Source organism: Lagenorhynchus albirostris, chromosome 2, assembly GCF_949774975.1.
Source record: "Lagenorhynchus albirostris chromosome 2, mLagAlb1.1, whole genome shotgun sequence".
Classification (NCBI taxonomy): Eukaryota; Metazoa; Chordata; class Mammalia; order Artiodactyla; family Delphinidae; genus Lagenorhynchus; species Lagenorhynchus albirostris.
The window spans coordinates 77,631,492-77,645,559 of NC_083096.1; the positions used below are offsets into that span (position 1 = coordinate 77,631,492).

A 14,068-nucleotide genomic window follows, 5' to 3' on the forward strand; every position below is an offset into this window, starting at 1 on the left:
GGTAAGTGACCTGGAAGATAAAATAGTGGAAATAACTACTGCAGAGCAGAATAAAGAAAAAAGAATGAAAAGAACTGAGGACAGTCTCAGAGACCTCTGGGACAACATTAAACACACAAACATTCGAATTATAGGGGTTCCAGAAGAAGAAGAGAAAAAGAAAGGGACTGAGAAAATATTTGAAGAGATTATAGTTGAAAACTTCCCTAATATGGGAAAGGAAATACTTAATCAAGTCCAGGAAGCACAGAGAGTCCCATACAGGATAAATCCAAGGAGAAATACGCCAAGACACATATTAATCAAACTGTCAAAAATTAAATACAAAGAAAGCATATTAAAAGCAGCAAGGGAAAAACAACAAATAACACACAAGGGAATCCCCATAAGGTTAACAGCTGATCTTTCAGCAGAAACTCTGCAAGCCAGAAGGGACTGGCAGGACATATTTAAAATGATGAAGGAGAAAAACCTGCAACCAAGATTACTCTACCCAGCAAGGATCTCATTCAGATTTGATGGAGAAATTAAAACCTTTACAGACAAGCAAAAGCTGAGAGAGTTCAGCACCACCAAACCATCTTTACAACAACTGCTAAAGGAACTTCTCTAGGCAGGAAACACAAGAGAAGGCAAAGACCTACAACAACGAACCCAAAACAATTAAGAAAATGGGAATAGGAACATACATATTGATAATTACCTTAAATGTAAATGGACTAAATGCTCCCACCAAAAGACACAGATTAGCTGAATGGATACAAAAACAAGACCCATATATTTGCTGTCTACAAGAGACCCACTTCAGACCTAGAGACACATACAGACTGAAAGTAAGGGGATGGAAAAAGATATTTCACGCAAATGGAAACCAAAAGAAAGCTGGAGTAGCAATTCTCATATCAGACAAAATAGACTTTAAAATAAAGACTATTAGAAGAGACAAAGAAGGACACTACATAATGATCAAGGGATCGATCCAAGAAGAAAATATAACAATTGTAAATATTTATGCACCCAACATAGGAGCACCTCAATACATAAGGCAAATACTAACAGCCATAAAAGGGGAAATCGACAGTAACACATTCATAGTAGGGGACTTTAACACCCCACTTTCACCAATGGACAGATCATCCAAAATGAAAATAAATAAGGAAACACAAGCTTTAAATGATACATTAAACAAGATGGACTTAATTGATATTTATAGGACATTCCATCCAAAAACAACAGAATATACATTTTTCTTAAGTGCTCATGGACCATTCTCCAGGATAGATCATATCTTGGGTCACAAATCAAGCCTTGGTAAATTTAAGAAAACTGAAACTGTATCAAGTATCTTTTCCGACCACAACGCTATGAGACTAGATATCAATTACAGGAAAAAACCTGTAAAAAATACAAACACATGGAGGCTAAACAATATACTACTTAATAACGAAGTGATCAGTGAAGAAATCAAAGAGGAAATAAAAAAAAATACCTAGAAACAAATGACAATGGAGACACGATGACCCAAAATCTATGGGATGCAGCCAAAGCAGTTCTAAGAGGGAAGTTTATAGCAATACAATCCTACCTTAAGAAACAGGAAACATCTCGAATAAATAACCTAACCTTGCACCTAAAGCAATTAGAGAAAAAAGAACAAAAAAACCCCAAAGTTAGCAGAAGGAAAGAAATCATAAAAATCAGATCAGAAATAAATGAAAAAGAAAAGAAGGAAACGATAGCAAAGATCAATAAAACTAAAAGTCCTGGTTCTTTGAGAAGATAAACAAAATTGATAAACCATTAGCCAGACTCATCCAGAAAAAAAAGGGAGAAGACTCAAATCAATAGAATTAGAAATAAAAAAGGAGAAGTTAACAACTGACACTGCAGAAATACAAAAGATCATGAGAGATTACTACAAGCAACTCTATGCCAATAAAATGGACAACCTGGAAGAAATGGACAAATTCTTAGAAATGTACAACCTGCCAAGACTGAATCAGGAAGAAATAGAAAATATGAACAGTCCAATCACAAGCACTGAAATTGAAACTGTGATTAAAAATCTTCCAACAAACAAAAGCCCACGACCAGATGGCTTCACAGGCAAAGTCTATCAAACATTTAGAGAAGAGCTAACACCTATCCTTCTCAAACTCTTCCAAAATACAACAGAGGGAGGAACACTCCCAAACTCATTCTGTGAGGCCACCATCACCCTGATACCAAAACCACATAAGGATGTCACAAGGAAAGAAAACTACAGGCCAATATCACTGATGAACATAGATGCAAAAATCCTCAACAAAATACTAGCAAACAGAATCCAACAGCACATTAAAAGGATCATCCACCATGATCAAGTGGGGTTTATTCCAGGAATGCAAGGATTCTTTAATATACGCAAATCAATGTGATAAACCATATTAACAAACTGAAGGAGAAAAACCATATGATCATCTCAATAGATGCAGAGAAAGCTTTCGACAAAATTCAACACCCATTTATGATATAAACCCTGCAGAAAGTTGGCATAGAGGGAACTTTCCTCAACATAATAAAGGCCATATATGACAAATCCACAGCCAACATTGTCCTCAATGGTGAAAAACTGAAAGCATTTCCACTAAGATCAGGAAGAAGACAAGGTTGCCCACTCTCACCACTCTTATTCAACATAGTTTTGAAAGTTTTAGCCACAGCAATCAGAGAAGAAAAGGAAATAAAAGGAATCCAAGTCGGAAAAGAAGAAGTAAAGCTGTCACTGTTTGCAGATGACATGATACTATACAAGGAGAATCCTAAAGATGCTACCAGAAAACTACTAGAGCTAATCAATGAATTTGGTAAAGTAGCAGGATACAAAATTAATGCACAGAAATCTCTGGCATTCCTATACACTAATGATGAAAAATCTGAAAGTGAAATCAAGAAAACACTCCCATTTACCATTACAACAAAAACAATAAAATATCTAGGAAGAAACCTACGTAAGCAGACAAAAGACCTGTATGCAGAAAAGTATAAGACACCGATGAAAGAAATTAAAGATGATACAAATAGATGGAGAGATATACCATGTTCTTGGATTGGAAGAATCAACATTGTGAAAATGACTACTACCCAAAGCAATCTACAGATTCAATGCAATCCCTATCAAACTACCACTGGCATTTTTCACAGAACTAGAACAAAAAATTTCACAATTTGTATGGAAACACAAAATACCCCGAATAGCCAAAGCAATCTTGAGAAAGAAAAACGGAGCTGGAGGAATCAGGCTCCCTGACTTCAGACTATACTACAAAGCTACAGTAATCAAGACAGTATGGTACTGGCACAAAAACAGAAAGATAGATCAGTGGAACAGGATAGAAAGCCCAGAGATAAACCCACGCACATATGGTTACCTTATCTTTGATAAAAGAGGCAGGAATGTACAGTGGAGCAAGGACAGCCTCTTCAATAAGTGGTGCTGGGAAAACTGGACAGCTACATGTAAAAGTATGAGATTAGATCACTCCCTAACACCATACACAAAAATATAAGCTCAAAATGGATTAAAGCCCTAAATGTAAGGCCAGAAGCTATCAAACTCCTAGAGGAAAACATAGGCAGAACACTCTATGACATAAATCACAGCAAGATCCTTTTTGACCCACCTCCTAGAGAAATGGAAATAAAAACAAAAATAAACAAATGGGACCTAATGAAACTTCAAAGCTTTTGCACAGCAAAGGAAACCATAAACAAGACGAAAAGACAACCCTCAGAATGGGAGAAAATATTTGCAAATGAAGCAACTGACAAAGGATTAATCTCCAAAATTTATAAGCAGTTCATGCAGCTCAATAACAAAAAAACAAACAACCCAATCCAAAAATGGGCAGAAGACCTAAATAGACATTTCTCCAAAGAAGATATACAGACTACCAACAAACACATGAAAGAATGCTCAACAGCATTAATCATTAGAGAAATGCAAATCAAAACTACAATGAGATATCATCACACACCGGTCAGAATGGCCATCATCAAAAAATCTAGAAACAATAAGTGCTGGACAGGGTGTGGAGAAAAGGGAACCCTCTTGCACTGCTGGTGGGAATGTTAATTGATACAGCCACTATGGAGAACAGTATGGAGGTTCCTTAAAAAACTACAAATAGAACTACCATACGACCCAGCAATCCCACTACTGGGCATATACCCTGAGAAAACCATAATTCAAAGAGTCATGTACCGAAATGTTCATTGCAGCTCTATTTACAATAGCCAGGACATGGAAATTACCGAAGTGTCCATCGACAGATGAATATTAAAGAAGATGTGGCACATATATACAATGGAATATTACTCAGCCATAAAAAGAAACGAAATTGAGCTATTTGTAATGAGGTGGATGGACCTAGAGTCTGTCATACAGAGTGAAGTAAGTCAGAAAGAGAAAGACAAATACCGTATGCTAACACATATATATGGAATTTAAGAAAAAAAAATGTCATGAAGAACCTAAGGGTAAGACAGGAATAAAGACACAGACCTACTAGAGAATGGACTTGAGGATATGGGGAGGGGGAAGGGTAAGCTGTGACAAAGCAAGAGAGAGGCATGGACATATATACACTACCAAACGTAAGGTAGATAGCTAGTGGGAAGCAGCCGCATAGCACAGGGAGATCAGCTCAGTGCTTTGTGACCACCTAGAGGGGTGGGATAGGGAAGGTGGGAGGGAGGGAGACGCAAGAGGGAAGAGATATGGGAACATATGTATATGTATAACTGATTCACTTTGTTATAAAGCAGAAACTAGCACACCATTGTAAAGCAATTATACTCCAATAAAGATGTAAAAAAAAAAATAAAGGTAGAAGATATAAATAGACATTTCTCCAAAGAAGATATACAGATGGCCAAAAAGCACATGAAAAGATGCTCAACATCACTAATTATTAAAGAAATGCAAATCAAAACTACAATGAGGTATCACCTCACACTGGTTATAATGGCCATCATCAAAAAATCTACAAACGGGCTTCCCTGGTGGCGCAGTGGTTGCGAGTCCGCCTGCCGATGCAGGGGACACGGGTTCGTGCCCCGGTCCACGAAGATCCCACATGCCATGGAGCAGCTGGGCCCATGAGCCATGGCTGCTGAGTCTGCGCATCCGGAGCCTGTGCTCCGCATCGGGAGAGGCCGCAACAGTGAGAGGCCCAAGTACCGCAAAAAAAAAAAAAAATCTACAAACAATAAATGCTGGAGAGGGTGTGAAGAAAAGGGAACCCTCCTACACTGTTGGTGGGAATGTACAGCCACTATGGAGAACAGCATGGAGATGCCTTAAAAAACTAAAACTAGAGCTACCATATGATCCAGCGATTCCACTCCTGTTCAGTGTTCTTTGCAGCCCTATTTACAACAGCCAGGACATGGAAGCAAACTAAATGTCCATCAACAGAGGAATGGATAAAGATGTGGTACATATATACAATGGAATATTACTCAGCCATAAAAAGGAATGAAATAATGCCATTTGCAGCGACATGGATGGACCTAGAGATTGTCATACTGAGTGAAAGTAAGTCAGAAAGCGAAAAATAAATATCATATATTATCACGTATATGTGGAATTTTAAAAATGGTACACATGAACCTATTTACAAAACAGAAGTTGAGTCACTGATGTAGAAAACAAACTTGTGGTTACTGGGGGGAAAAGGCAGGGGGTAAACTGGGAGACTGGGGTTGACATACACACAGTACTATACACAGAACGGATAATTAATAAGAACCTACTGAATAGCACAGGGAACTCTATTCAATACTCTGTAATATGGGAATAGAATCTAAAAAAAGTGGATATATGTGCATGTATAACTGACTCACTTTGCTTCCTGTACAGCAGAAACGAAACACTGTAAATCAACTATACTCCAATAAAAAAAAATTTTTTTTTAATCATCATTGAATCTTGTCGTTGGGTAGCAGGGTCTAAGCTAAAAACACTTAAAATAGGACAGATAAACAAAACCTCCTTTAGCCATAGAGAGACAAAAGAGATGGGAAAAGCACAAAGATGAACTACATTCCTACGACAGAAGGGCTGACATTGTTTTGTCCCCCTGATGGCAGCCTCCCCAGTGGAGTGGAGTGGGCAGCTCAGGCAGCCAGTGCTCCTGGTCCTCTTACCATGTAGTATCCTGGAAGCAGCTTCTGCAGAAACTCCGCCTCTTTGTGCTGGACTGTTTTAATGATGAATTCATCATCGCTGGACACATAGAAGAGGGAACCACTAGCTCCAGAGTTGCAGAGTTCAATCAGCGGCTCATTGCAGAGGGAGTACTGGGCCCAGAGAAAAGACAGCAAGAGGTTCAGAGATACAAGGGCATGCCCAACCAGAAATCAACTACAGATGCAATTCTAAAGAAAAACTAGAGCAAGAGTGTGGAGAGAGGGTCTTCCTTTGGAAGTATCCCTCTGATACTGGAGTCCCAGGGTCCTGAAATCTGGAAGCTTACCAAGTAATCATCAGGGCGGATACCAAATAACTCCCGAAAGTAGCGGAAGGCAACAGGTGCATAGGTCTTGAACCGAAAGTCATTGTAGTGATGAGCAGGAGTCAGGTTGCTCCCTTCACTGTGGGGTTGAACAGAAGAAACCATAACTTACCAATTCCTGTAATTTAGGGAGTCCACACCCTGGAAAGACACTCAGTCACCCAGAGGCAGGTCAATACATCCCTCCTGAGAGAACCAAAGGGACTGGATGAGTCAGTTACATAATGGGACAAGGCACAACACGGGGATTAAGACATGGGCACAGGGAATCATATTACCTCCTCCCGATGCACTAAATTGTTTTTTAGGGCTCAGTCCACAGGCCGGAGGCTCATGGAAACATCCAAAGGAGAGCATGTGCTCTTCAAATTCTCCAGTCCCCATATCACCCTGATTAAAATCAGGTTAAGGATTGGATGCATGCCTAAATTAGACATGAACCCTAAAATGCCCTGATGATGATATAAAAAAAGCCACATTTTCTAGGACATTCCCCTGCACATTAACCTCTGTACCTCGGGAAGAAGATACTCTCCACCACATAGAAGTCTTGCATGAGGACATCCCGCTCTGGTTTGGTACTCAGGCTCCCCACAGTGTGAGTAATGCCTAACTGGATGGCACCTTTTAAAGCTGACGAGGTTGTCTAAGAAACAAGAGAAACAAGAGGAAAGTTTCTAGTATTAAATCTGATCATAGCAATAAAAACTCAGAAGAACCAGAAGGAACACGGGAGAGCAAATGCCTATCTAGTAGTTCAGACTAAACTGGGGCAATCCAGCTTCCCCATCCCCACACTTTACATGGCAGTTAAGCCTGCAAAGATTGGAAGAGCATGAAGATACAGAATAGCAAAGTGGGGACTCTCTAAACAAGGTGTTCCCTCCTATTCACATCTATATCTGGAAGATACGTTGTACTGAGAGAACAATCCTAGGTCTCACTCCAAAGGTTCCTGCCCCCAGAGTATATGGAGTCCTCCAAACATTTTATTCATCTGATACAGAATGTAACTAAAATTAACTGATACTCTGATTCACTGCCTAGCTACTGAAGTTCAGTTCTCTAAGGCAAGGGCTGACTGGCGTTCCAAGGACAACTGAGTGGCAAAAAAAGCTCCTGACTGAAGAAGAAAGCCTGAAAGATTCAAATTATTTCTGAGAGAACTATTTAGATTTAAAATTATCATACTGTGGTCAAAACACAAATATAAGAGCCCCACTCTTACAATCCAGGATTTCAATGCCATGGGAAAATGTCGTATTATCTAGTTCTGTGCTGTCCAATATAGTAGCTACTAGCTACACTCGGCTATTTAATTTTAAGTTAAAGTTAATTTAATTTAAAAATCATTTCTTCAGTCTTACTAGCCACATTCAGGTATGATTAGTGGGTACCACACTGGATAACACAGATATAGCACATTTCAATCACTGTAGAAAGTTCTATTGGACAGTTTTGTTCTAAGTGATTTCCCTTATCCCCCCAACCCTCACCAAATATTACTTGTATCAATATTCTACCTAGTCCTCATTGGGCATTAAAATTATAACTAGGGACTTCCCTGGTGGTCCAGTGGTTAAGAATCCGCCTCCCAGTGCAGGGGATGTGGGTTCGACCCCTGGTTGTGGAACTAAGATCCCACATGCCATGGGGCAACTAAGCCCATGCGCTCTGAAGCCCACGTGCCACAATTAGAGAGAAGCCCGTGAGCCACAACGAAGAACCTGCACACCACAACGAAAGATACCATGTGCCACAGCTAACACCCAATGCAGCCAAATAAATAAATATTTTTAAAAATAAGAATAGGGATTTCCCTGGTGGCACACTGGTTGAGAATCCAGGGGACACGGGTTTGAGCCCTGGTCCAAGAAGATCTCACATGCCACGAAGCAACTAAGCGCACCACAACTACTGAGCCCGCGCACCACAACTACTGAAGCCCACACGCCTCGAGCCTGTGCTCTGCAACAAGAGGAGCCACCGCAGTGATAAGCCTGCATACTGCAACGAAGAGTAGCCTCTGCTTGCCACAGCTAGAGAAAGCCCATGCACAGCAACGAAGACCAAACGCGGCCAAAAAAATTTAACACTTAAAAAACAATTTTTAAATAAGAATATTTAAAAAAAATAAATAAAATTATAACAAATTTTTTAAGTGCTTGCCTCTCCAATTAGACTAGAAACTCATCTTTTTGTCTCAGTGTTCAGCACATAAAAAGAGCTCAATAAATGTCTGTTTAATTGACATGGGCCTCAGAGTCCATTCCCAGGGAGAGTCAGGTCCCTGACTGAGAATGAGTCAGTCCACCTCTATCACTTCGGACAATGCAATAAAGACAGAGAACAAACACAAGAAAAATTTACATGGGCCAGACAAGGTATAGATGCCAAATAGGAGGTTGAACACTGTACCCCAGGAAACCTAAGCATCTCCAATTAGTCCAGAACTGGAGAATTGGGTCACTCCAGGATGCTTCTCTCCTGTTTTCCCTTCACCAGTTCAATTTTCTCTTCTTGGTTATTACTACTATCTTTCCAATCCATTTGATATCTCTAGCTCAAAATCAGGTATTCTAGGCCCTATTCACCAAATGAAACTACAATCTTAAAAAAACAAAACCCATGGACTTCCCTGGTGGTCCAGTGGGTAAGATTCCATGCTCCCAATGCAGGGGGCCCAGGTTCGATCCCTGGGCGGGGAACTAGATCCTGCATGCATGCCACAACTGAGAGTCCACATGCCGCAACTAAGAGCCTGCACGCCACAACTAAGAGCCCGCATGTCACAATTAAGAGTCCACATGCCACAACTAAGAGTCCGTATGCCGCAACTAAGAAACCCACATGCTGCAACTAAAGATCCCGCATGCCGCAATGAAGACTCTGCATGCCACAACTAAGACCCAGCACAGACAAAAAACAAAATAAAACATACACACACACAAAGAAAAATTCTTGACCTGCTGTCTATCTCTGTATCACCAAGCTGAATGGGATCCAGCCTTCACTTTATGTACATCCAGCACAAGAGACATGGTTCCCTAAAGCTAGGTAAGAATGGCCTTGGGGGCTTATTACATGTTTATATCTAACAGGGAAACACAATTTCTTCAGCTCAGTGAAAAAGCATCCAACACCAGATTTGTTCATTAAGAACATTCTCATTTAAACACATATATGGGGACTTCCTTGGTGGCACAGTGGTTAAGAATCCGCCTGCCAATGCAGGGTACACGGGTTCCATCCCTGGTCCAGGAAGATCCCACATGCCACAGAGCAACTAAGCCTGTGTGCCACAACTACTGAGCCCACGTGCCACAACCACTGAAGCCTGTGCGCCTAGAGCCCATGCTCCGCAACGAGAAGCCACCACAATGAGAAGTCCATGCACCGCAACGAAGAGTAGCCCCCTGCTCGCTGCAACTAGAGAAAGCTGGCGAGCAGCAACAAAGACCCAACACAGCCAGAAACAAAAACAAAAACAAACAAAACGAAAAACACATATACAGGGCTTCCCTGGTGGCACAGCGGTTAAGAATCCGCCTGCCAATGCAGGGGACAAGGGTTCGAGCCCTGGTCCAGGAAGATCCCACATGCTGCCGAGCAACTAAGCCCGTGCGCCACAACTACTGAGCCTGTGCTCTAGAGCCCATGAGCCACAACTACTGAGCCTGTGCGCCACAACTACTGAAGCCCGCGCATCTAAAGCCTGTGTTCCGCAACTAGAGAAACCACCGCAATAAGAAGCCTGCACACCGCAACGAAGAGTAGCTCCCACTCGCCACAACTAGAGAAAGCCCGCGCGCAGCAACAAAGAGCCAACGCAGTCAAAGATAAAATAAATAAATTTATAAAACAAAACAAAACCCATATATACAGACGGGAAATAATTTACCCTTTGTGAAGTAAATTCTAAAGTTCAAGTTGCGGGGCTTCCCTGGTGGCACAGTGGTTGGGAATCCACCTGCCAATGCAGGGGACACGGGTTCGAGTCCTGGTCCGGAAGGATCCCACATGCCACAGAGCAACTGTGCCCATGTGCCACAGCTACCAAGCCTGCGCTCTGGAGCCGCGAGCTACAGCTACTGAGCCGCGCACCACAACTGCTGGGGCCCATGCGCCTGGAGCCCATGCTCCACAGCAGGAGAGGCCACCGCAGTGAGAGGCCCACGCGCCGCAGCTGAAGAGTGGCCCCCGCTCGCCGCAACTAGGGAAAGCCCGCGCACAGCAACGAAGACCCAACGCAGCCAAAAATAAATAAAAATAAAATAAATTAATTAAATTTATAAAAAATAAAAAAGTTCAAGTTGTATGATGGCTATTGTGCAAAGGTTTAGCGTATCAAGAAATGGGATGGAATGTGGAGAATAATATCAAGGAGACAGAACTATCCCTTCCCGGAGTAAGATGAATGGGTTTCACCCAGACACACCTTTTTATATGTTGTCTCTCCTGAGGAATCAACACCTCGGTGGCCTATTTTCTTCATGGGCATGCTAGAGGCATAAGGCACCTAGAATAAGAAAAGTCAAGATTAGTACATGATTCCCATGTAACACACCAAACAGCTACCACGATGGTAAATCAAAAAAAAACAAAACATGCAACACACCCTTTTTAGGTTAAGAATGTTTTATAAAATCTTCAGAAGATCCCTCCCATGCAAACACACAGCTATAGTGTTGCTCCCCAAAGAACTAAACTGACTAAAAGAACACAAAGAAAACTCCAAATGACACATATTTCACCTTTGGTTCTCAGAAAGATGACATGGAAAATTAAAATGATTATCATTAAAGAAAAGGAGAAACAGGGGAAGTAAGCAATAGCAGCCCCAGAAAAAAGGAAAGACCCTCAGTTTACAAAAGCAAGAGAGAAGTAGAGCTCCACAGACCCAGCCTTCTTTCAGAAACTACTACCCCTCTAATATTCAACCCAACCTGAACACTATTTGCTCAAACTGAATTCACCAGCAGAAATGATCTAGCCACTGGCAAATGCAAGTACTGCGAGCCCAAGTATTAAGAGGCTGTGGCAATAAGATGAGTCCTCTAAGAAAAGGGCCTCAGTGCCTCAAAGAGATTCCTGAGAACGTGGTATGGCTTTGTTTTCTACTCACATACATCACAGCCTCTGAAAAAAGGAAGAAGTAAAACCAGTGGAGCAGAGGCTAGAAGGCTATTCTCCACAGCCAAGATGCCAGCACAACAGACATGAAGGTATTCTTCATGATGTCGATACTCAAGTTAACAAGCCAGAAGGCAAAAAGACTACTGAAAATAGCATGTTACCATCTTAGGGCCTGATATTTAAGTTCTACTCTTCTTGCTAAGACCCTTAGTGCCAGAAAACCCTCAGTATATAACCTGACAGATCTTGGAAGATGTTCTGAGAAAAAAGCCTAAAATCCTATGCCAAAATGGTCTGCACTCTGAGGTCCCGTCACAAAACCCAGGAGAGATGCAAGAAGTAAAAAGAGGAATGGGAAATACTCTGTGGGAAGAAAATTAAGCAAACACAAGATACTCTGCACAAAAGAGAAAAACTTAGAATATCAACAGCTTCAGTACGGTTAAAAGAAGTTCGCCACATTCACAGAAGCTACGCAGTCAGGAGGTATTAACAGCAAAACAAGAGAACGAGCTTTAGTGTCAGACTAGCTTTGAATCCTAACCTTATTAATTACAGGACCTTGGGCAAGCTATAGAACCTCTAATCTTCACTTTTTCATCTATAAAACATGGATAACAACAGTACCTACACTCATAGAGGCTCTTTGAAGGATTAAATAAGAATACCTATAAAGAGCACTTAGGTACCTTATTTACTCTTTGGTACATTAAAAAAAGGCTCAGGGTCTTCCCTGGTGGCGCAGTGGTTGGGAGTCCGCCTGCCAATGCAGGGTTCAAGCCCTGGTCCAGGAAGATCCTGCAGCCGCGGAACAACTGGGCCCGTGCGCCACAACTGCTGAGCCTGCCCTCTGGAGCCCGTGAGCCACAACTGCTGAGCCTGCGTGCTGCAACTGCTGAGGCCCCCACGCCTGGAGCCCGTGCTCTGTGATGGAAGAGGCCAGCACATTGAGAAGCCCACGCACTGCAGCAAGGAGTAGCCCCCACTCGCTGCAACTAGAGAGAGACTGCGCACAGCAACGAAGACCCAACAGATCCAAAAATAAATAAATAAAATAAGTAAATTTAAAACATTAAAAAAAGTTCAATAAATCTGAGTTATTATTAATATTCATAATAAACTGTGACAAAAGTAGAGTTGTATAATTACTAGCCTACCAAAGAGATGTGAGAACCCTATCTAGATTCCAAGACCCAAGTAGGGGGAAAATAAGGATGTTATAAACAGGTATCCTTCTATCCCAGAATTAAGGTTTTAGAACCACTGTATCAATATAAAACTCACCTCAGATGCCATGGGTCTCTTGATTCCAGATGCTGTGAAAAAAATAAAATAAACAAACACAACCATAAGTATATACACACACTCACAACGATCTCTATCAAGCCCACTGAAACAATCAGGATTTGAGTCACACTAAACCTGACAATGAGCTCCTGCCTCTTGCTCATTGATAACAGATCCTTTTGGATAGGGATTTTAAACGTCCCTTCTTTTTCCTCCTCCATACTCACAGAGCCCTTATGCATATTCTGTTCTCATTCTAGTCCTTTTTCTTACGCAAGTGTTCATATTTTCTCTAGGAAATATATCTGTTCTTGATACATTTAACCATCAGAGCCAGAGGGTCTCATTTGATACCATGGCTGAAAGAGAAAGGGCATAAGAGATACCAAGACTTATTGGACAACCTGGGCTTGATTAATAATTTTTCCTGTAGAGCTAAAAGGGTAGGTACTCTTAGAGCATATCTATGGTGCTTTACACTTCTACTAATTATTTCAGAAAAAAGGTAAAGAGTTGGTCTATGGAAGCTTTATTTACAGTAGCCAAGATATGGAAGCAACCTAAGTGTCCATCAACAGATGAATGGATAAAGAAGCTGTGGTGTGTCTGTGTATGTGTGTGTATACATATACATATTTATGCAAATGGAATATTAGTCATAGAAAAGAATGAAATTCTGCCATTTGCAACAACGTGGATGTCTCTAGAGGTTATTATGCTTAGTGAAATAAGTCAGAGAAAAACAAATACTCTATGTTATCACTTATATGTGAAATCTAAAAAATAAAACCGATCAATGTATATAACAAAACAGAAACAGACTCACAGAGAGAAAAAACTAGTGGTTACCAGTGGGGAGGGAAAAGCGGGGAGGGACAAGCTAGGGGTAGGGGATTAAGAGACACAAACTACTGTGTATAAAATAAATAAGCAACAAGGATATATTGTACAGCACAGTGAAATATAGCCATTATTGTGTAATAACTTTAAATGGAGTATTATCTGTAAAAATATTGAACAACTACATTGTACATCTAAAACTAATATATTATTATAAATCAACTATTCTTCAATTTTAAAAAAAAGAG

At 41.0% G+C, this 14,068-nt stretch overlaps 1 protein-coding gene across 3 annotated transcripts in view; it reads right to left on the reverse strand.

Annotated features, from left to right (window-relative positions):
* PIP5K1A (phosphatidylinositol-4-phosphate 5-kinase type 1 alpha) overlaps positions 1 to 14,068 on the reverse strand; it is a 45,543-nt gene that overhangs the window by 15,908 nt on the left and 15,567 nt on the right. For all 3 annotated transcript variants that reach the window (XM_060138899.1, XM_060138900.1, XM_060138898.1), the window contains 5 exons: positions 12,978 to 13,009; positions 10,996 to 11,076; positions 7,073 to 7,203; positions 6,519 to 6,636; positions 6,190 to 6,342 (listed from right to left, as the gene is read on the reverse strand). In XM_060138899.1, the coding sequence (XP_059994882.1) occupies positions 6,190 to 6,342; positions 6,519 to 6,636; positions 7,073 to 7,203; positions 10,996 to 11,076; positions 12,978 to 13,009 (515 nt within the window). The remainder of the gene's footprint in view (positions 1 to 6,189; positions 6,343 to 6,518; positions 6,637 to 7,072; positions 7,204 to 10,995; positions 11,077 to 12,977; positions 13,010 to 14,068) is intronic.